This window comes from Pangasianodon hypophthalmus, chromosome 9 (assembly GCF_027358585.1).
Source record: "Pangasianodon hypophthalmus isolate fPanHyp1 chromosome 9, fPanHyp1.pri, whole genome shotgun sequence".
In the NCBI taxonomy this organism is placed as follows: Eukaryota; Metazoa; Chordata; class Actinopteri; order Siluriformes; family Pangasiidae; genus Pangasianodon; species Pangasianodon hypophthalmus.
This window is the reverse complement of record NC_069718.1, coordinates 13435156-13457666: the sequence shown is the minus strand read 5'-3', so window position 1 is coordinate 13457666 and position 22511 is coordinate 13435156. Positions and strand designations below refer to the sequence as shown.

The 22511-nt window shown below is 37.5% G+C and overlaps 1 protein-coding gene across 1 annotated transcript; it reads right to left on the bottom strand.

Annotated features, from left to right (window-relative positions):
• Positions 1 to 83: 83 nt before the first annotated feature.
• Positions 84 to 22361, bottom strand: LOC113529869 (immunoglobulin superfamily member 22). The gene is made up of 23 exons (XM_026919431.3): positions 22051 to 22361; positions 20092 to 20242; positions 18214 to 18348; positions 15489 to 15625; positions 13359 to 13458; positions 13226 to 13262; positions 12717 to 12885; positions 11838 to 11951; positions 10738 to 10900; positions 10223 to 10498; positions 9682 to 9966; positions 8735 to 8859; positions 8504 to 8645; positions 7647 to 7943; positions 7092 to 7394; positions 6799 to 6972; positions 6096 to 6224; positions 5686 to 5982; positions 5367 to 5455; positions 4945 to 5137; positions 4509 to 4808; positions 3362 to 3688; positions 84 to 3213 (listed from the first exon to the last, which is right to left on the bottom strand). The coding sequence occupies exons 2-23, from the start codon at positions 20228 to 20230 to the stop codon at positions 3146 to 3148; spliced, it is 3999 nt and encodes a 1332-aa protein (XP_026775232.3). The 5' UTR covers positions 20231 to 20242; positions 22051 to 22361; the 3' UTR covers positions 84 to 3145.
• Between the last annotated feature and the right edge of the window lie 150 nt (positions 22362 to 22511).

Below are 22511 nucleotides of genomic sequence, written 5' to 3'. Positions count from 1 at the left end.
TGTTATAAGTGAATACTATTATTCTTTGCTAAGTTGTTCAATATATTTTAGTATTTTGCCTTACTTTTCTACAAGTCCGCTAGTTTTGTTTATTTCTTGTATTTACTGTTCTGTAGTAAATGACCATATTGCTCATTTCCTGTAGTGAAATTGCTATGAATGTGATTCAATCTATAGAATAAATAAATGCACTTACAATGCAATGCATATCTGTTGTACGTGTCATTTGATTACATTCTTACCTTTTTTTGTAGGTTCGTCAAAGAAAAAAAAAATAAAAATAAAAAAAAAACCACAGTGATAACTCAGTGTTAGGTAGACCTCAAGGGTAAACACTTGGAGCCTATGGTTTACACAGTGAAAGTTGAGCATGTTATTATCCAAGTAACCTTCACAGCCTGACACCACTCAATCAACATGTCATCCTATCTGTACACATAAAAGGCCACTGGGGTGAATATCAAATATCTCAAACTGACAAAAATATGACAGAAATGTGTGTGTGTGTATCTGTGTTTGCCCTTGAACAACAGAGATGTGACCAAGACTTCCACAATCCCATTTATGGCTCCGAATGAATAATGTAAAGTCTGAAATTGTTCTCCAATTTTAAACACATCAGTTCCTAGGACAGCTAAAGGGCTACACTTATGTGTAGGCTGTAACGACTTAGTGATACTTCCTCTGCTTACTAATGCTTTCACTTCTTTTTAGTTTTAGTCTAATTCTTTTAGAGAGAATAAGGAAAGGACACAGCAAACAAGAGGTTTTCTTTTGTCAATAAAAGAGAAATAGGCCTATGTCTCTGGCCAAGAGAGTGGGATTTCCTGTGTAGAATCGGGACTCTAAAAGAAACCACTGTGGAGTGGGACACTGCACCAGGTCAGGCTGCTAGTGAGCTGAATTTTGAGAGAAAAGCCTGACACGATGCCACAGCCAGCTGCACGGCTCGAATATGTAACAATTTACCTTACAAGCCTTCTTGTGGTCATATAAAGGAATTACAATCAGGTCTAGGCAAAAATACATTAAATGTACAGTGCCTGGAATAAGTATTTGCCCCCTTCAACGTTTTGTAGAGTTATTTTGTATAGTTAAAATAGACTTTTGTGAGATTCCAAATCAGGAGGTTAGTACAACATGAAAGAATAAACATTTCCTTTCAAATCTTTCTTTTCTTCATCATGTTAAGAGTCACCCTTGGACTTTCGGTGGCTTCTCTGAATAATGCCCCCTTCCCCAGTCATTAACTTATGGTGGACGACTTCCTCTAGGAAAAGTGACATATTCTTTCCATTTTTAATAAAAGATTTAATGGTGCTCTGTAGGTTGTATCAACCCTGATTGATACTTTCCCAGAACTTCCTGTCCCGGACTTGTTTTGATAGCTTCTTGGTCCACATGCTGTTTTAGTTTAGGTGTGTTCTCTAACAAACTCTGGAGCCTTCCAGGAACGGGTGTATTTATATTGAGATCACATGACACACAGACTTCTGATGGCAACTAGTTGCACCAGAACTGTATTGATTTTTCCCCCCACCTTTCAGTTCCAGGTTGTAACACACTGTAACACTAAAGTGACTGTATGGAGGGTAATGAATATGTTTGTTAGCAACTTGCTGACAAAGGAGAGTGGAGCCAATGAGAAACTGACCTTTGAAAGTCATCATTCAGAAGAAATATTTGATTGATTGAGTTGTTAAAACAGCCTGACTATAACCTGGCATACTGAGATATTGAGTGTTTTTCTTTCCTAATTCTTCTAATTTTATTGTTTATGGTTTTCAGACTTTAGTCATTTGTCTTTTAGGGTAAACTACTACATACTGTTAATATACAGAAAACATAAAAGTAATCAGATAGAAATGACATAACTTTTCCTGTCTCCAAGGTGGCTAGCTAGTGAACAGTATGATGATTTAGGATATTGCTAATATTAAATTTATGAACATTAAGGAACACTGGATGGAAATGAGTCAGTCAACACAACACACTGTCTCTGCTGCTCATGAAAACAGAAGGTGCTGCCCTCTTATGACCATTACATAGTATTGTTTTAAATACACATCTGAAAATGTGCTCATCTCTGGTTACAATAAACACTGCTTCCTCGCTCTACAGAATCTGTGAATCTGTATTTGTGTCAAATCATTTGATCTTTGCTGAAATATATATAGTCCTGTTGACACCTAATACATGTTTTTTCAAGCTTCTGTAATGCAAGTACAAACATGCCCACAGCTTTCTAAATGAGGCGGGAGTGAGTTAGGCCTGAGGGAATATTCACTAACTTTCCCTCAGGGTTTCAAAAGTGAGCTCACCCACTATCCACATGAATATCTTGAACCCTTGATAGTTGTTTATTAATGCTGATCATGTGGGTTTTCCCTCTTACACTCCTGATGGAACTGTTACATGATTAACTGGTTATGCTGTCCTGCCCAGTGCGTGCAGGAAGGTCAATTCCAAAACAGTATTTTGCAGTCAGTGATCTGTAACACAGGTTACTATTGTTCTGGAAAAATCAACACCATGAAATGCATACTGCATTTGCTGACATAATGTAGATTTTATTTATCTGTAGTAACAAGACATACATCTGAATACACACTGTATAGGGCCTATTCTGAAGATAATACAGCTTAAACCATTTTGCATTTAGAAGGATGATTAATCAGGGAGAAAGATATTGCTTAGAATCACAAATTTAGTTTGAATGTGTTCAACATCAGCACTATAATTTGTCCTGGTGTCAGAGATTTTATTATGTTCAAAGCCATGGTTGCTCGTGCTATTAAAATGAAACTGCAGCCTGTCTCACAGCCTTTCCACGTTCCAAACACAACAGTTTCACACATTTAAAACCTCTGTGGTGCAAATTAGTGATAACTGATTCTGTCTGATTATGTCTCGAACTACAAGGCCACTGTATCTTGTATCTTGTCTGTTTGATGTATTTTATTCTCAGTATGATAGATAAGATATTCAGATCTGATGAACTGTTTAATAGAATTTCATAGCATTTTACACAAATTTTGTCTGCTAATTAAAATTTCAGCTAAGATTCTTTTTGGAAGAAACTCCTTGTGATAATTAATGATGCTTTTTGAGAATTGCAGATAAGTTCATTGGCTTTGTACCCTGCTTAACTAATGTGTTTTTCTTTTCCAGAATCCTGAGCCAGGCGTTCCAGCATTCTATTATCATCTTTATCTGCAACAGAAAGAACATTTTAATTAGGATTAAAGTACAGAGGTAAATGTTTGTCATGTCAGTCACTGTAAATCGATGAAAAACAGCAAGGAACATCATCCATGCAATGTAGTGAAAACTTTTTTCTCATTTTCCATGTCCTACTTACCAAAAACAACCAAGCTGCACTTGCATTCGGCCTTCCCCAGCTTATTTTCCACTACCAGGATGTACTCTCCACTGTCTTGAACTGTGCAGATGGGGATAGTGAGGGTGCAGACCCCATCAGTGCTACTCTGCCAGTAGCGAGGACTGTCTGAGATAGCCTTGTCTCCCTTGTACCAGGACACATGTGGCATGGGCGAGCCAATGAAGGCACAGCTCATGGTGCAGTCATTTCCACGGTGCACAGAATGATCCTTTAGGGGCAAAATGAAGGCAGGCTTGACCTCATGCTGTGCACGTGGGAATGGCTTCATACACAAGGTGAAGCATTCTGCAAAGTATGTTTAGATGAACAAAAAGACATAAATCAGATGTTGTAAAAAAAAAAAAAAAATATATATATATATATATATATATATATATATATATATATATATATATATATATATATATACTATGCATATCCACATCCTTTTTGTTTTGCTTTCTTCTACATTTGAAAAATTGAATAGAATCTATTAGACTTGTTCATGAATTTTTATGAAACCCAGGAAGCCCAAGATGTGGAGACCAACTAGAGTCCCTAGATACTACCGCAGTAGTCAGAAATGTCAGATAAGCTGACAAACAAAACCTGGTATTTTATTGTTATCAATTTATTATGTTAACTAGTTATTAATGTGTAGTTAATCTTGTATATTAAATAATCTACTTCAGCCTACTAACTTTCATTTTTAGTCACAGATGAAGTTAAATGTGATGTTCCCTGTGTCAGTTATTCGGACACCACATGTTTACATGCAACCATCTCTTTTGAATTTTTATCTCTATTTCAATGACCATGTTATAAAACAAAGATATTATTCTTTTGAAATGGTGGCTTGTGTCATAAGGGGCGAGTGTTAGTGCACATTTTAGAGTGTGTTCAAAGAAAATTTGATTTTCATAATTTTTGTAATAGACAGCAACAATAACTGATATTTTTTTCAGTTAGGTGTCAGAATCGAAGTCATGACATTAAGATGTCAGAATCGAGCTTTATAGTCAGAGATGATTTGTTAATTAGTGGATTACTGTGACTCGAGTCCTAAGTCCTGATTTCTCAAGTCCCGCTCTTCAGTATCTATTGCTTTAATCTGTTTCTGTCTTACCATGCTCCTTCTCAATTGTAAAAGGCTCCTTTGTGTCCAGAGGGTCACTTTCTCCAATGTGATTGCGAGCGATGACCCGGAAGTAGTACTTGCGTCCTGGAAAGAGACCAGTGACTGTGTATTTGCTGCTGAAGATGCGCTCGGCAGCTGTGAACCAGGTGGGCGTGCTGGTGTCTCTCTTGAGGATGATGTAATGGGTGTGTTCATCATCAGCCAGGTCAGGGGTGTGATCCCACTGCAGCGTCACGGTGCCCTGGACCTCCTCCACCAGACGCAGGTTCTTAGGAGGACGAGGGACATCTAGAACACACAAAAGAAAAAACAAGACACAGAAAGTATATAATAATAAATGGTTAATATAATGCCTCAAATAAATATGAGAAGAATAAGTAGAAACTAAAAGTTAGTGAGATCAGAATGGGTATGTCACTAGTACCAGTGACATGGACAGTGATGTCATAGTGGACCTCCCCACAGTCATTGCGGAGGTTGATGCGGTAGGTTCCAGAGTCGGAACGCTGGCAAGAGCTGATCAGAAACTGCGAATAGGTTTTCCCCTTAGTGATGACCTCTCGACCATTGGTCACAATGCCATCTTTAAGCCAGGTCACTTTTGGGGAAGGGGAGCCCTAAAAATACAGGAGACAAGTTCCAAAGCATTGGGTTGGGTTACATTACCATCCACACCTACTGAACCAAGTTTTAACATTTCTTTTAATTAATGTATCAGTGCTGAGAGGAGTTCATGCTTGGATTAAGATGTCCTTTTGCTGAAACCTGGTACTACATTATTAAACACGTTGACATTTAAAAAAGTGGTAACTGTTGCTCATGGCTGATCAGATTGGAAACACTTACACTGAAGGAAATGGGAATACTTAATGCACATCCAGCACGCACCACCACCTCATTCTTCACTTTGGCCTGGAGATCAAATTTTGGCACTTCTGTATAGGATTACATGAGAACAAAAAAAAAGATTATAACAAAACAATATATCATTAGCTGACATATTTTCATATAATCCAGTGAACTCATTTAGCTCACCAGAGCAGTAATCTGAGATTACTTACTACTGTTGCATTCAATAACCTAGTTGACTCAAAATCTTCAAACTGTCACATAACCTAATTAGCCCCCAAAAGTGTGACTATAAATATTGCAGTGAATATATTACCTGGTGGTGGCACAGCCAGAACTCCTTGTTCTAGTTCTATCGGTTCTCCAATGCCACCCTCATTAACAGCTCTGATACGGAAAAAGTACTTCATCTTCTCTTGCAGGCAGCCAACAGTGTATGAGGTGCTGGTGATGGGAATTTTACTGCACTTGGTCCATTCCTTTGCATGTTCAGAACGAACCTCTAGGATGTAGCCAGAGGGATCGTCTCCCATCTCGGGGGGACACCAAGCCAGTGAGATGGAGGTGTTGGAGGAGTCTATTACGTGAAGGTTTCTAACAAGGCCAGGGGCACCTGAGAGAGGGGGAAAAGGCAACAAGATGGAGATAAAAGAGGACAAATAGTGGAGTTACTTGAACACAGGTGTATCACTGATGGTATATCATTGAGAGCACAGTAAGGCTCACGTGTGGGGTCTTTGGCCAGTACTGAGTTTGATGCTGCACTGGGAATTCCCTCTCCAGCTCTGTTAACAGCAGTCACTCTGAACTCATACTCTATGTCTTCTACTAGACCACCTACTGCACACTTTGTGTCTGGGATGAGACAAAAAAAATCATGGGTTATGAGCTTTACTTCCAATAACAAGTCTTATATGTATATTTGGGCATATTCTCTTAATGTAAACCAATGTTTACATTCTAACAATCTTTATTACACCATTATTGATATTAATGTCAATTATTCATTACTATGAATACCATGATTATATTTATTAATCTAATCATAGATTAACTAATCATAGCCTAACTTTCAGATTTCAGAATATTCAGCATATTCCCATACTCTGGTAATAAAGACACAGCAAAATGCACCAAGGTAGAAACCGAAGAATTCCCAAGGAACAACATCCCCAAGAAACAACATCTCACAGTTAAGCCTGACATCAAGCCTGTCCAAACTGTCTACCATGAAAAACTTAGGATAAACATCTGTAAAATGTCAAAAACATATTATACAAGAAATGACTTTAAGTGTAGTTGGTATAAATATAAGAATAGTGTGTTGTCTGGGGGCAAATTTGGAAAGGGTAATTAGTCAAAAAAGGTAATTAGTTCAAAAAAGGTTTTTAGTTTAAGGTCCAAAGTTCATAAACAGCACCGCCTTTACCTTGGATTAGTTCCTTACAGACAGACACCCACATGCTACTTCCTTTTTTTCTCCTCTCCAATATGTATCCCAGAACAGGAGCGCCACCATCTTGCACTGGAGGAACCCACATCACTGTGACCTCATCTTTAGTCACATCAGCAATCTGAGGTTGAGGAGCCATACCAGGAGGCTCTAAACAAGACATTGAGTTATTATATTGATATCTGACTATATACGTACATTGTACTGTTTTCATTAAATTGGTTTTAGTTGTAATTATGCAATAATTGACTAATACCACTGGCACTCACCAACAGGCTCTCCAGCATAGACCTGCTCAGTTTCTAAAGGATCACTCAAACCCTGGGGGTTGAGTGCTCGGATGCGGTATTCATATGCCTTCCCCTCCTCAACCTTGTCATTACAGAAGCTGGTGGTGTCTCCGTCCACCTCCCCAACCTTATTCCAGGACTTTTTTCCAGCTATGCGCCTCTCTATAACATAGCTGGTCACCTTCTGCCCCCCATTATCTCGTGGTGCTTTCCACTTCATGGTTATGCACTTGCCGCTACACTCTGTAAAATCCACTTTACCCTGAGGGGGTTTAGGACGGTCTAGAGAGCAAGAGAAGGACATCTCTAGATTTTACTGAATTTGGTGACCTGAAACACTCCGATGACTTGTCATTGTGCAAGTTCAAATGTTATTTGTAGTGTCTAAGAAAACTAATGAGTGATTTCCTAAAATAACACATGAGGATAAGAAATGGAAATAAAATAAAAGTATATACACAATTTTAATGAAATATCCTAACAGAGCAATGTAATACTGTGCTTATAAGGCAGGTAATTTAGCCATGTTCTCACCAATTACACTGAGCTGCACGCTGGCGGTAGCTGAGCCACAGTCATTTTTAAGTTTAAGCGTGACAGTGCCACTATCTTCTCTAACACATTTACTGAGTATCAGAGTGCTGGAGGCTCCATTGCGTTCGATGACCGTCCGGCTGTCCTCCACCAGCTCCAAACCATCCCTATACCATGTCACCTTTGGGGCAGGTTTGCCCTTGAAGGGGATCCTGATGGTGGCTGCCTCACCAGCTTTCACTGTCACCGGCTGGCTGGATAGCATTTCCAGCATTGTGGGATCAATAACAGGAGGATCTACAGGGACAATTTTACTCAGCTCAGATTCACATGCAGTATAGCACTACATTGATTTCATTGATAAAGAAAAGTCATGGATCACATAACAAATTGGAAGTTAAGCTGGGCTGTAACTGATGTGACATCGATCAGATCCCATAATGGATAAGGAATAACAACATTGTAAAACCAAACAAAAATACAGTTGTAAACTTGACTGTTTACATAATAATAATAATAATAATAATAATAATAATAATCACAGGAATAAGAATAATGTGAAAGCCAAAATTATGGATGCCAATTACATGTTCAAGGGTTTGGAAATGAAGGGAGAAAAATAGAATGGTCTTTAACAGACCCTTGTGGGACACCATACTGCGCTTTTTAAGTTTCCGGAGAATCTCTTCCTTAACAAATTAACAAACTAACAAACTATAATGCTGCACTCTTGAGTCCAAAAGTACCGAAACACATTCACAGTCAAGGCGAGCAGAGAGCCCAGCCCTTATATGCAGGGTGGCATCTGAATCTCAGACATAGTATATACAGCAAATCTTTCCTAGAATTTGTATCACCTGCTATACGGAGAACTGCCTCACTCTCAGCTCCTTTGGCACTGAAAGAGTATTTGCCTCCATGCTTATCATTTACGTTAATGAACACCAGCTTGTGAACTGCCCCCTGCTTTATCACCTGCAGACCATTCAGATCTGTAACCTGCAAGTAAAGACACAGGTATTGACACCCATGCTCATTCGGTAGTGCATACTGAATACTGTGTGATTAGATTAATAAAGGCCTCATACCTCTTTTCCATCTTTTAGCCAGACACCATCTACTTTCTCATCATCCAAAACCACACAAAGTTCTGCAGCTGAGCCCGTGGGACACTGAACATCTGACATTCCACTTTTCACAGTGGCAAATCTCTCTGCAAAAATGTATAATCACAGAAAAAGCTCAAGTGTATTTTTTTAATCATCACTGTGGCATGCAATAATAAGTCTATCAGGATCTATTTGACAACAAATCCATCCATCCATCCACAAGTCTCTCAACAGCCATCAATCCATGGATCAAGCCAGTTATCCATACATTATAATATTGTATTACTTACATACATATTGATTAATTCAACCATTCATTAATTAACACATCCAGTCTATCAGGATCTATCCATCAATCCATGAATCAAGCCATTCAGTCATACATTCTACTTTTCATCCATCCATTCATTAACTATCCATCCATTTGTAAATCTACGTATCCATCTTTCTATTCATGAACTGACCTATCCATCCATCCATCCATCCATCCATCCATTAGTGGACTAATCCATCTATCTATCCTACTTATCACTACTGTAGCATGGACTAGTAAGTTTATTAGGATCCATCCATCCTTAAATCTGCCCATTCATTTATCCATCCATCCATCCATCCATCCATTCATCCTTCTGTCCATCCATCTGTCCAACCATCCATCCATCCATCCCTTGACCCATCCATTTTCTCTCATAAATTCATTAAAGACCTTTTAATTTATCTATCTATCCATCTATCCATCCATCCATCCCTTTACTGTATTAATTAACCCTTCCATCTATCTATCCACTCCATCTGTCTCTCCATTCACCTACCTACCAACCTACCTATATGGACCTACCTCCAGGCCAACATTATTCATTGTATGTACATGCAGCATATAGAAAAAACATGCACAGCATATAATCCCATCAGATATATCTACTTACCGTCCACTGTGAGGTTTGAGGAGCTGACATACTCATGGGTGTCATTATCCTGTGTGCACACTATGGTGTATTCTCCACTGTCTGACAGCTCGCAGTCTTCGAGGATAAGCTCAGCTCTTTTGCCTTCCCTCACGAAGATGTATCGTTGGTTGTTAGTGATGTCTTTTCCATCTTTTAACCACCTCACGTGAACATCCTTTGAGCTCATCTCAGCCTCCAACCTGGCCTTACCCTTTTCCTTCACACGTACATTCTTTAGATGGCTCACAAACTTGATGGGGATTCCTGATCAAGAGAAAGAACTGATCAGAGACTTACTCAAGAAAGACTGATGGAACTTCAGTTACAGTTTTCTAATGATACTTTTTGATGTTAAATGTTTACTGAATACAAGGCTCATGGCTATTATGGCATATTCACAAAGATTAAATTTAATTAATAGCTTTAATAGCTTATTACAATGTTCATTTATCATGAATATTATAAATATGACATAATATAATTTAAAAAATATTTGTAGTTTCTTTTGTAAGTCTCTTACGTTCAATAAATAGAGAGGCTGTAGTGGTCAAATCTCCAATACTGATGGCATAGTCACCAGTATCACTGGGACGCACATCCTTGATCTTTAAAGTGTATGTGAGGCCATCATCAGACACACACACATCAAACTTCTCATCTCGCTTTAGCTCCTTCCCTTTAAACTGCCATACCAGAGGGCTGTCAGTCTTCTTCGAGAGCCGCAACTCAAGCACAGCGGTCTGTCTCTCCATCACTCGCAAAGGCTTCAGATCTGTGAGGAACTTCAGTGGTTCATCTACCATTAGTGGACAGAGAAATAAAAAGATAGAAGGAAAGGGTGATCAGACACTGGCATCTTGTTGAAATTCAGTGTTTTTCAGGATGTACACTGTCTTTTGAAGTTTTTGTATGTCTCAGAGAGAGCGAAGTTGAAGTAGAAGAAGCTTGCATATGTGTATAGATTATACATATTAAACATTGGTCTTGTATCTTGAAAGGAGACAAAAGCAGAAAATGTGTAGTGAGGACACTTGCCTATGACAGTGAGCTTAGCAGACAGGATCTTTTCTCCAACCTTTAGAGTGTATGTGCCAGAGTCGGCCATACACACACTGGTGATGCACAGCATGTGTTTAGTACCCAGCTGTTTAACTTCATACTTCCCAAGAGAGTACTGGATTCGCAGCAACTCGTCGCCCTGAATAACAAATGGTTGTGTATGCACACACACATGCCATGAGTCCACACAAACACACAGGCAAGTCCAGATAGACTACATTAACCCTCTGAAATTGCAGTTAGCACCAGTAAAAAGATGATTGTAGGAAATTTATATTAATTATGTCTCAACTGTTGCTCATAGAAACAAGTGGAGAAAGTGCAGTCTATAAATTTTGATTTAATTCCATGTTTCTGTCTTTTTATATAGACAACAAACAACAGAGAAACAACAGAAACACAGAAAATCCTGGTGGTCTTATTTTAGTTGAGTGCAAAAGTTAGCACCTCTATTTTTTCTGGATAAAAAGAAAATGTAGCTCTATTTTACAATTTGTCTACAAAAAAAAATCAATTCCAGTAAGCTAAAATTAAAACGGGTTGAGTGTATCCTGCAACAGGACAAAAATAAGGCAAAAGCTACAGGAAACTAAATTGAAAAGAACCAAAGACAGAATTTTTATATTACATTCAGAATGGCAGATACAAATATTAAACTGATATCGTTTAGATTTTTTCATTATTAATATCTTAACATACACTATTTGGCCATTTGTGTTATTTGTTATAATGAAACCTAACACAGTAAAATATTTTTTGTCCTTCATTGTGCCCTAAGGGTATGCAAACCTTTGCTTTCAACCATAATTAAATACTTCAAATGTTTGTGGTTTGAAATGTATTTAAATCACAACATGCTACAGTGTGTAAGATGTTTTTGTTGCTGTTGTGTTATATGTGTGTGTGTGTGTGTGTGTGTGTGTGTGTGTGTGTGTGATAAAACAATGGGAAATTTGTATACATACAGTATACACCAACTGAGATCATCACATTCAGCTTTAAATATGTCTGTTTCTGAGGACTTAAATGGGGTGATAAACAAGTTGCATAAAGATTGTAGACAGAGGTAGGTTTACCTGAAACCAAAGCATCTTCGTATTTGGATCTTTCAACTCCAAAATTGTGTCAAAAACTACATTGGAGTCTATCTTCGCTGTTACATCCTCCAGTGGCTTCAGTACTTTAACCATCTGTAACAGACAGTGATCAGTGTAAAGTAAAGCAGTATGATGATACAACAGAACTTCAAAAAATGGCACATTTAAATACTTGCAAGTGTGATTTTTCACAAAATGGGAATAACAGCTTTGGACCAAACCTCAGTGCTAAGCTAGTTATGTACCTAATGGAACTAATATAAAAACATAGTTTTGTTATAGATACTTATAGTAGATCTAGTCAGGTTTGGCTAATGAATAAATCACTGAGAATATGACAATATGATACTGAAATCTCACCTGAGCTGACCTGTGACAAAAATGAGCTAGTTTACCAGTTGTTAGCTAATAGCTGTCAGAAGGTTAGTGATATTATGCTCTTTAAAAACGTCAGGAGAACACAAAGGTTTTTGTAAATGGTACATACATGTATATTCATAGATCCTGGCTTTAGTAAAAGAGGGTAAATGTGTATAGATGTTCCTAGGCCATTCTCAGTATTTTTTCATGCATTAAAAATATACTAAACAACCTATTATTCCACATAGATCATTTGTAATGGTTTAAGATTCCTTGTTTAGGGATACATGTTATTTAGTACCAAAGAATAGTGACTTATTCAGTAACTACACTGAAACTAACAGGAAGGTAATGTATGTAGTTATGAAAGTCAAGAATGTAATACTGGGTCACCAACTGATCCTGGAGTTTAATTGTTTGAAAGGAAGGCTATCTCCTTTGCTAAAATGAACTGCATTTAGGACTCTTTCTGCTATTTCTGTTCCACTTGATACCCACTTCCACATCCACATTTTTCTTCATCTCCTTGAGTTTTTTGAGGATGCCTCTGAAGTCAGTGAAGCCGTATTCAGCGCAGATGCGCTCGTAGTCCTTCTTATCAGCTCCAGCCAGAATCTTCAGCATCTCCTCTTCAGTTGGAGGCTTCTTCTCTCGCTTCTCTACACTCCTGCATCATATAATTACTGCTTTCAGTCCCTCAAGCAAAACATACAGCGTATTCCACCTGGCAGGGATTTGCCAGAATGTATATTCAGTAAAACAGATGGCAGAAGGTAACATATGCGCATCTTTATTAATAATGCTGCTCTTGCATGTCTGGCAAAACTGTAACAGATAGAATATGGCCGCAGTAGTGATTTGAGTCGGGGTAGGGTTAGGGAATAAGTCTTAGTTTAAACTATGCAAGCAGTTTGGGGTTTTCTCCCTGGACTGGAAATTAGGCTATATCTGCAAATCTGAAACATGTCAAAATGTAAATCTGGCAAATCCATATATTTGTATTTTACCGTTTCTTCAGCTTTTTCTTAAAGTCCAGTGCAGGATCTAAGGAGAAGACAAGACCGAAAAAAACAAGGAAGTGAATCATGTAAAATTCTGTTCTTCTTGTAATACTTGCTTGTATCTGAGTCACAAACTTACTTTCAGTAACAATGAGCGAGATGGAGTAAATGGCATCCCCATGGTCATTAGATGCGATGCACTTGTACACATCAGCATCCTCCAGAGTTAGGTTTTTAATCTAATGAATGCAATAAAAATAAAATAAGGGGAAAAAATGAGAAAAAAGTATAATGACCTTTCAGAACAGAAGGATACTGAGAGCAGAGTTAAAATCTGCATTACTCCTCGTGGCCAACAGGGAGCAGCTTGGCATCTATGGATTGATTCTGCGCTACTGGAGCTTTTCTCAGTCATAAAACAGATGGTGGAAGACAATGAATATGTCAGCATGTACATCTTAATTACTTCCTAATGGCAAATTAAGCTTCTCTTAAGACAAAAGACTGGATATAGCACACAATACAAAATCTACTCATTTACTTTCTTTAAATGTTTATTAACCATGCTTTCTTGATAAATGGGGGTGTTGTTGAGGTATTTCGACTGAGTACAAAACTAATGATGCCTACTCATCCGTACTGAAAAACCACATACATTTCACATGTGATCATAAGTTTCTCCATACAGGATTATGTGAATAATTATCATATCAGCACACTATCTACTGAAATTGCACTTGTGAAGTAAACACGTGACATCATGTGAACAATATGTGATCACATGTGAAAAAGAATTATTCATGTTAAAAAAGTAAAATTCACATGTGAAAATGTGTGAAATGTAAAACGTGAAGTGTCTAAATACCATGTATAAATTTCACATGTGATTCAGTTGAGTATTATAAGTTCATGTGACTTTTCTGTAAGGGCAGTCGATTTGAGAAAAGGCTGACAATTCCAGCCATTGAGAACTGCAAGATTTAAATTTTGTTTTTGCTGTTTAATGCAGATGTTGTACTCCCACCTCTAGTTTGGTCAAACAACACAAAAATCATCTTCCTTGTAAAACAGGTAGCTGAAGGTTATGCAGAAATTGGAAATGGAGTGCTGTGTTACACTGTGTAGCACTTCAATGATCAACATTTACGTAAGAAATAAAACATGATGGGAAATTTATAGGAAATTAATTAATGGCAGGATGGTGTGAAGCAGCCTAATGCACACTAGTTACTGTTAACACCTTGAAGTTGATTAATTTCCAAAACCAGCACATACCAAATTGGTTTATTCCTTTGCAATCTGCAATCTGCCACCAGTTACGTTTTTTTTCTTAAAGAATGCTCTTTAAGCCTCGCTTTTTTCTGTACCAGAAAACAAGAAACCAGAAAGCACAAAGCCCTGTGTCCTGTACAGCCTCCTTCCAAAATAAATGTCAAATAAACATCTCCTTATGGAAACGCATGTTTGTAAATGGGTTTTATGTGGAGCATGCACCATACAAGTCACTGTGTAAGTTGATACTATAGAAACAATAACCGTTCAGAACATGTGCATTAATATAAACTTGTGATATGCCTCTCAGCCAGAACTTCTGTCAGAGCTGCTGTTATAGAAACTTAAACAACACCTTCTGTCCAATCAAAATCAAGAATTCAACAGCACTTTGGTATAATGTCAGATCTGTGAATTAGTAGCTGGCCATCTTGCTAAGGTAACTGGTTCATATGGGCTTTCCACCTGTCATCTGAACTCACAATTCCTTACTCTTAAACACCAAATACAAAAGAGAAAAAAGCTCCATGTAGAAGCATTTCAGGTTTCCTCACATTGCCATGTGGGAGTACCTTTGTTTGGTATAAGGTGCTCCTTAGATATTGAAGAACAATATATATCTCAACCCAAATACAGAATCTTTTTCACAGCAGCTGGGAGTCTTTTCTTATTCATTTCTCACTCATTGTTCATTACAACTTGATTAATTGTCTTAGATGTGGTAAATGACATCATATCACTATATTAATAAACCATATTTCTTTGGTCTTCTACGAGTTTGTCAATTATGCTGACATTGTGGATATGAAGAACTTTATCAGAGCATCATTATATGTTACCTGATGTACTGCATCTTTCACTCCTTCAGAATACTTAAACTGTCACTGACATAAAGCCACTGCCGTGGTTTCAAAAATTTTTAAACCCTGATCCAATCATCCAGAACCACAGATCAGATTCACAGGCCTGATATCAATAGAGTTGACTGGTATCTCACCTTTAACACATACTGCTTATTGATGTCATCGTAGAAAGTCTTGGCGCCCTCCGTCAGCTGTTTGCCGCTTTCTCTGGTCCAGGTCACATTAGGAATGGGGTTGCCAGACACTTTTGCTTTGAAGACAGCATTATCCTCTGTAAAATGATATTATGACAGATTATTAATGAAAAGTTGAGTAGAAATGCTGTTCTGTCAGGCAAAGATCTACATTTAAAGAAATTTTTTTTTTTAAAAATGACCTGGTCTTGGTTGATGTGGCCACAACTTATACGATTCACCTTAAAAACAGTAACTCAGGGCTGTGTCTTTGGTGCTTGCAGCACAGCACTTCTGTGTTCTTGCTCCATATCATGACTAGCATCACTGTGTTCTGATGGACTTAACAATGTATAATTCAGAAGCACCTTTTCTAGGTCTGTCCAATAGTTGCATTACAAGCAGAGCATTCTCACAGGCAGAAATGGTTTCTTCAGTACTGAAGCTACGGCCTTATAAAGTTGCTTGTGTTCATGCTGCACAATGGAGCACATTGACTTGGGAGTTAAAATTTCAGCAACAGCCAAGTGTCCAAATCCAAGTATAATCCTCTCACTGTGCATTTTGTTTATGGTAAATGTCTATTTATATGTTTAATTACCCATTTATAATATAGAACAGCTGTTAAAAATGGCCAATACACTGTGTGGGACGCTACAGATTCTGTGCTATTATTTTTTCCAAGTCACATTTTTTTCTGTTTTGGTATTTCTTCAGTTTTCTATTTTGCTTTTAAAATTCCCTCCCTTAAACAGATTAAATATAGTATGGATTTTAAAAACTACATAATATATATATATATATATATATATATATATATATATATATATATATATATATATATTAAAGTTTCTTAAATAAACCTGTGACAGTACTTTATTTTACACTAAGATATTTAACTAGTATTTAGTAGCTAAACACTAAAATGCAAGAATTTTCTTTTTTTATTTTAATGGACAAATGTACCATACCATATAGAACATATCAGATTTTCCCTTTAGGTCTTCACAGATGACGAAAAGAAAAGCAAACACAACTAATTTAAATAAAATAAAATAAAATAAAAAACCACAGATGTGGCAACCCTGCTTATTATCTAAACTATTCATACAAACATCCTTAATTAAAAGTCTGCTTTATAAAGACATACATATGCATATCATGTACAGAGGCACATTTGCCTGGTGACCAACACACCAAAGATAAGATTCTGAATTACCTTACTAGCATGTGCAACAGGTAATTATATTATTTCTTGTACATATTTTGTGTACAGGATTAAGGTCCACTGCAAAATACTACTATTTTTATGCAGCAGTACTACAACGCAAAAGGCAGTTAAAAGGAACTACAGGTAACAAATTTTTGTAAAATCATATTATAAAATCAATCATGCCTTTTTCAACATTAACAGACAGTGAATTTTTGAGAAAGTCATGCCCACACATTGTATTGTATCACTAAGTGTTACTGGCATTTCTTCACATTACTATTTCACTACTGTAAATGTATAAGTTTGTAAAGCATGCACCATGTGGTACTAATAAGAGCTACATATTTTCTTATTAAGGTCTGAGTAGTTGTTGCACTGTGGGCCGTATACTGTTACATATATCTAGTTGTTTTCACAAAAGTTGCTATTTACCTCAATATCCAACGCAGAATATATGTACCAGAAATTACTTGTAATTACTACATATTTACCTACAGAGCACCACAAGCACCACAATTCTTTTCTTAAGTGAAAGTGCAATTGCTCCCTAGTATAAATATCTGGGAAAGGTTGAAGTACACCTTCAAATTCTTCACTCTAGTTAAAGTAGAAAAGTATAAACTTCTAGATTTGATTTTAAAAAGCCATCTTCTTCAAATCATACACTGATTTTAGTTACTGATGGTAGTGTACCTTTTACCATTAGCTAAGGCTAACTAACAACAGCTTTATTCCTAATCTGTCAAATGTTAGCTAGCATGATAATAACTGTGATGATAGGAACTAGTTTCTAGAATGCTAATAACTAACAGAGACAATACACACTGCTTGGAAAAATACATAATGCATTGTGATGTCCCTTCATCCAAATCAGGCATTTGCTCATTTGAATACTGCTTAGAAGTTATAGCAGTTAGCACAGAACTTTACAATCTTCTTAAAAACGCAAGTTGAGTATCAGTTCCTTGTTTATGAGTAAGTGTTCGGAATGTTTTTTTTTTTTTTTTTTGTTAACATTGTTAGCCATGTTGTGCTGTTTTTGTGACGTGTGATATTTCTCACTATTCCCATGTAATTCTGTTGTCATTTGCACTACCATGATCATTTGCCCTTGCACCTCATTCTCAACTTGCCTCCTTGCACATTACTGGCTAATTACTAAATGATGATCAGTATGGTCACCTATATATATATTGGTTTTTTTATATGATGATACAGATGCTAAAAAGCAACCTTATAACTTGTAGTAGAAAGGAGAGATTTTTCAACTGTGATTGCTTTCACAAACAGTTAAACATATTTAAACTGTTTATTCACTCAGTGTCGTGATTATAGGGCTTGCAGAATAACTGACCATATGATTAATGATTGTAATGTTACCATGGAGATAACATTACTATAACTAGATTACTATATAAGCATTCATACTGAAGCAGTATTCTGTCAATGATGTCAGCTGTGAGGTCATCTCACCTTCCTGAGCTGTAACAGGGCGAGGTCTCTCCTCAAACTCAGGAATACTCTCTCCGGGAGGGATTTCAGAGCTCTTCTGCACCTGACTGAATGACTCCATCACAGCTGAAGTCTTACGCTGCACTGCTGACTGCTCTGTAAGACAACAATGTAAGTTTCATATACCTCACACTTACACAGTACAGTATACATACATATGGCCCGGGCATTAAATATAGACACACAAACAACCATTAATTCAATACTCAACCATCCTTATCCACACAGATATAAGCCATTGTAATTTACATCTCTAATAATTGCAGATGAATACAATAAGAAAAAATCTGTAGCTGCCTGTTCATTCTCATTATAATTTTCCCACCCAATTAATCATTCCAGACTTAGGCAAAGCAGAGCTTGCTGAACATCTGCCATGTTTGATATGAAAAATAGCTAACGAAGAATAGCAAATTAATCTGAAAAATCAACAAAACATCGTTCACTTATGTAGCCCAAGACTGGAGTCTCTGCCACTGACAGCTAGTGTTTGGTTCTACAAAAATAAAAGCTTTCAAGAACTGTAGCCTTCATAGAATGTTTGATGTTCTACTGTTTGTTTCTGGCTTCACAATAATGAGTCTTCTAGTCCATGATTGAGCTGTTTTTTTTTTTTTTTTTTTGCAAATCTCTACTGATAATGTACAGTTTGACTGGTTGCCATTTGTAATTTTATATATAAAGCCTCGGTAAAAGTGAAATATTTTAAGCATTAGTGTGGTGTTGTCCACAGAGATGTATTATCTGAGTCCTCAACTTGATGTAAGTCCTGCTCACGTAATGATTCTCTGGGATTGTAAGTAGATCTGGACTCACATACTGTATATATGACTTAAGACTCAAGGCGGGTTTACACTGTGGGATTTCAGCAGACTTTTAAGATTATTACTTGTCACAATGTATGATATGATCCCAATAAAATAAAAATTTACTTTAAAAAATATTTTGTGTAATTTAGTTAAAAATAAAATTATTACATTCTATTTACATCATCAATCAGCATGATCTGGGCTTGTGCAAAAACAGAACAAGCCCTTGGTAATATACTAGCAATGGAGTCATTCGTGGTAAAGGTAAAGGTAAAGGAGGACAACATGGAATGAAGATAGCGAGCTTCAGGAACTAAGGATTATTTTAGCAGGCATTGTGGCTTATCACTGTAGGAAGGGCCACGCATGTAGGCTGGTAACATTATATTAATTAATGTAAGTAATCTGTATTTGTTTGTATTTGTTGTGCAAGATTTTACATGTTCTGATATATAGGTAGGCTGCATAAATAATGTTTTTCCCCAAATTAACATAATATTCTTCAAACCACATGACTGTGTTCATTCATTCATCTTCAGTAAGCACTTTATCCTGGTCAGGATCATGGTGAATCCTGAGTACATCCTGAGATTACTAGCCATGAGGTGGGAATACACCTTAGATGGGACAGAAGTCCATCACAGTGCACCATGCACATGCATATTCACACACTCATTCAAACCTAGGGGCAATTTAGAATCACCACACAGACACTGAAATAACATTCAAACAAACTCCACGCAAACAGTAACCCAAGCTCAGGATAAAACCTGGGAGCCTGGAGAAGATGACTACAGCCTACTGCAATTTATTTAAGGTAGCCAGAGCCCCTATATCTCCACCCTCCACACCTCCCCAGCACCTTAATCAGGACTTCACTTAAGCATCAGCTTAGGGACTTTGGAGTTGACTTGGATGTGAGGATGAAATTTAGACTTATCCTGAGCTACAGTGCTGTGTGACTCGAGACTTGACTACAGTGCTGTAGGGACTCGACTACAATACCGGATCTCCTATATTTTGGTCTTACCCTCGAGCACCTTGGAGGTGTGAGTGACCTTGCGTAAACCTGTGGAACTGACGGAATAAGAGCTGCTGGAGGAGGACATGTGGAACTCTGAGCTCTGCTGCTTTCTGCTCCCACTGGACTGGATCACCTCAGTAGACATGCTGGGCTCTGTCTTAAAGAACAGAGAGAGGAAGAGAATAAGGGAATAAACAGTGAATATTTGTAGTAATGAGAAGGCATGAAACAAGCCCATGGTAAAATACTAGCAATGGAGAAAAACGATACATGAGATTACTGTGGATGGCACAACTCAGAAACCATGAAGATGGCTTTGGACTGCAATTGATACAAACAGTTTTGCTACGATGGCTTAGGACTGCAATTGCTATGATAGCTTTAGGACTACAATTGCCATGAAGAGTTTTTCACTCAAATCTCCAACAGTGAACACTTTATAACTTTAACAAAATAGATTTCATGTTAAAACCAGAATGAATTATTTTAATCACACTATCCGGTGTCACCCAGATGAGGATGGGTTCTCTTCTGACTCTGGTTCCTCTCAAGGTTTCTTCCTCAAGTCGTCTCAGGAAGATTTCCTTGCCATCGTCACCTATGGCTTGCTCATTAGGGATAAATTTCTACATTTAAAATTTATATCTGGAATTTATATATTTCTCTAAAGCTGCTTTGTGACAATGTCCGTTGTTAAAAATGTTATACAAATAAAAATCGAATTGAATCGAATTGAAGGCAAGAAAGAAGAGAAAAAGGAGGAAGAATTGTACAAAATGTTGCCTATAAAATATGTTTATAAAGAAGAAAAAAGTCAAGAGAAATGTGCTATTGTCAAGGCTCAGGTGTCATTTTCCCACCGTTCTTTTTTTGTCTAAACTTCAGTCTTGTTTTTGACCTGCTTTGAGACAAGGTCCTTTTTCACTGCAGCATCAAAGAGAACAAAGGAGAGAGAACAAAAATTGGGAGCAGCACCTTATTCTCTGCGCCGTGAAAAGCTTTCACTGTTATTGTAAAAGTGGATTGCGTTCATGAGCACGAGTCATTTCACTGGCTGACCCTTTCTGCCTGTCTCACTCTCTGCCTATCTCACTCTCACTGGCAGTGTGCAGATTTCTACTCAGCCAATGGACAAATAACCAATTGTGGAAGACAGCCTCATCTGTCTTTTGAATCATGGTTCAATACTGCTTTGCTGCTTCGTGTCTCAACTCCTCCAGCTCAAGACTGAGACACAGACATAGCACAGAACTACTTTTTAGCCTTATGTAAGCCTTTTATGTAAGCCCCCTACCCCCAATTTTTTCCACCCAATTTGATCACCTGCCAATTCCCACCCACCAGCCAACTCTCCTCTATCATATGACAGCCACCAACCAGGGTGGGTGAATATGGAAGGTTTTTTGGCATCGTCAGGATTTAATTTGCGATCACCCGACAAAAGGGTGAAAGCTTTTCTGTTGCTCTGCTGTTGCGCCCTGGTAATTAATATTTAAAAGCAGACGGTCACAGAACCTAAACTAATCGTTCATTCACACTCTCATGAACTCCACTTGATCCAAAAGAGTAGGGTAAAGTGGAGCAAGGGCAATCCACAGTGCACTTGTTTGCCTTTGAAGTCTTATGATATGCAGGGAGTAAGATTAATTGAATGGATTAAGGCAAAATAGAACTTGTTTATGGCTTGTTCCTTTTGTGCAATTAACACAGCTGCCTAAATGAGCTAATTACCCCTTTGAGCCAAAGATGCTAAACGTTATCATTGCCCCATTTTCCATGTGAATATGGTCACAAAAAACCCCATAGGACAACAGTTGCATACACATATTAATATTTATATCAGCCTCAGGCTAATCAGTGTTGAATATTCAGGCTCAATTCACATTCTATCAGAACTTTTTTCCTTTTTCTCACACATTTTGCAATATCAACACCAAACCCATGCAATACAACATCTATTCATACCTGTTTCGCTGTGGGCTCTGTCAGTTTTGGAGAAGTTGCCACAGTGGTTTTGTCTCACGGATGCTGAAACAAGCACAATGTTGTTCCTATTTCTTCTGCCTCGTGTGGCAAAGCTTTTGCTTCTGCACTTCTTCCAGCTCAGGTCAGTGCAGCTACTGCACAAATAAGGCTGTGTGTAGGAGAGTGTGACCCTGGCCTGTACAGCATCCCCCATGTGTACAATTGACATTCTCTGACCCATCTCACATCTTTACCCATTACACCCAGGCAGCCACAGACTTGATATTTCAGGACAGCTTCCAACTACTTCATTATTCTGTTTTCTGCTTTTACTAACATCACTTATGCTTACATTCTCATTACTGAACCTTTACTCAAATTTATATTTTATTCATTTAGATATGTACTGTAGCAATAACCAATCACTATACAGCGTATTACTTATAATGTCTTTAAATAAC

What these genes read in the sequence shown, in the direction of transcription:
- LOC113529869 (XM_026919431.3), bottom strand. Translation starts at nt 20,230, where the DNA reads ATGTCTACTGAGGTGATCCAGTCCAGTGGGAGCAGAAAGCAGCAGAGC. An exon ending in GGCTAAAAGATGGAAAAGAG is followed by an intron (nt 8,646 to 8,734) that starts GTATGAGGCCTT and finishes CTTTACTTGCAG; the next exon opens with GTTACAGATCTGAATGGTCT. An exon ending in ACTGGCCAAAGACCCCACAC is followed by an intron (nt 5,983 to 6,095) that starts GTGAGCCTTACT and finishes CCCCTCTCTCAG; the next exon opens with GTGCCCCTGGCCTTGTTAGA.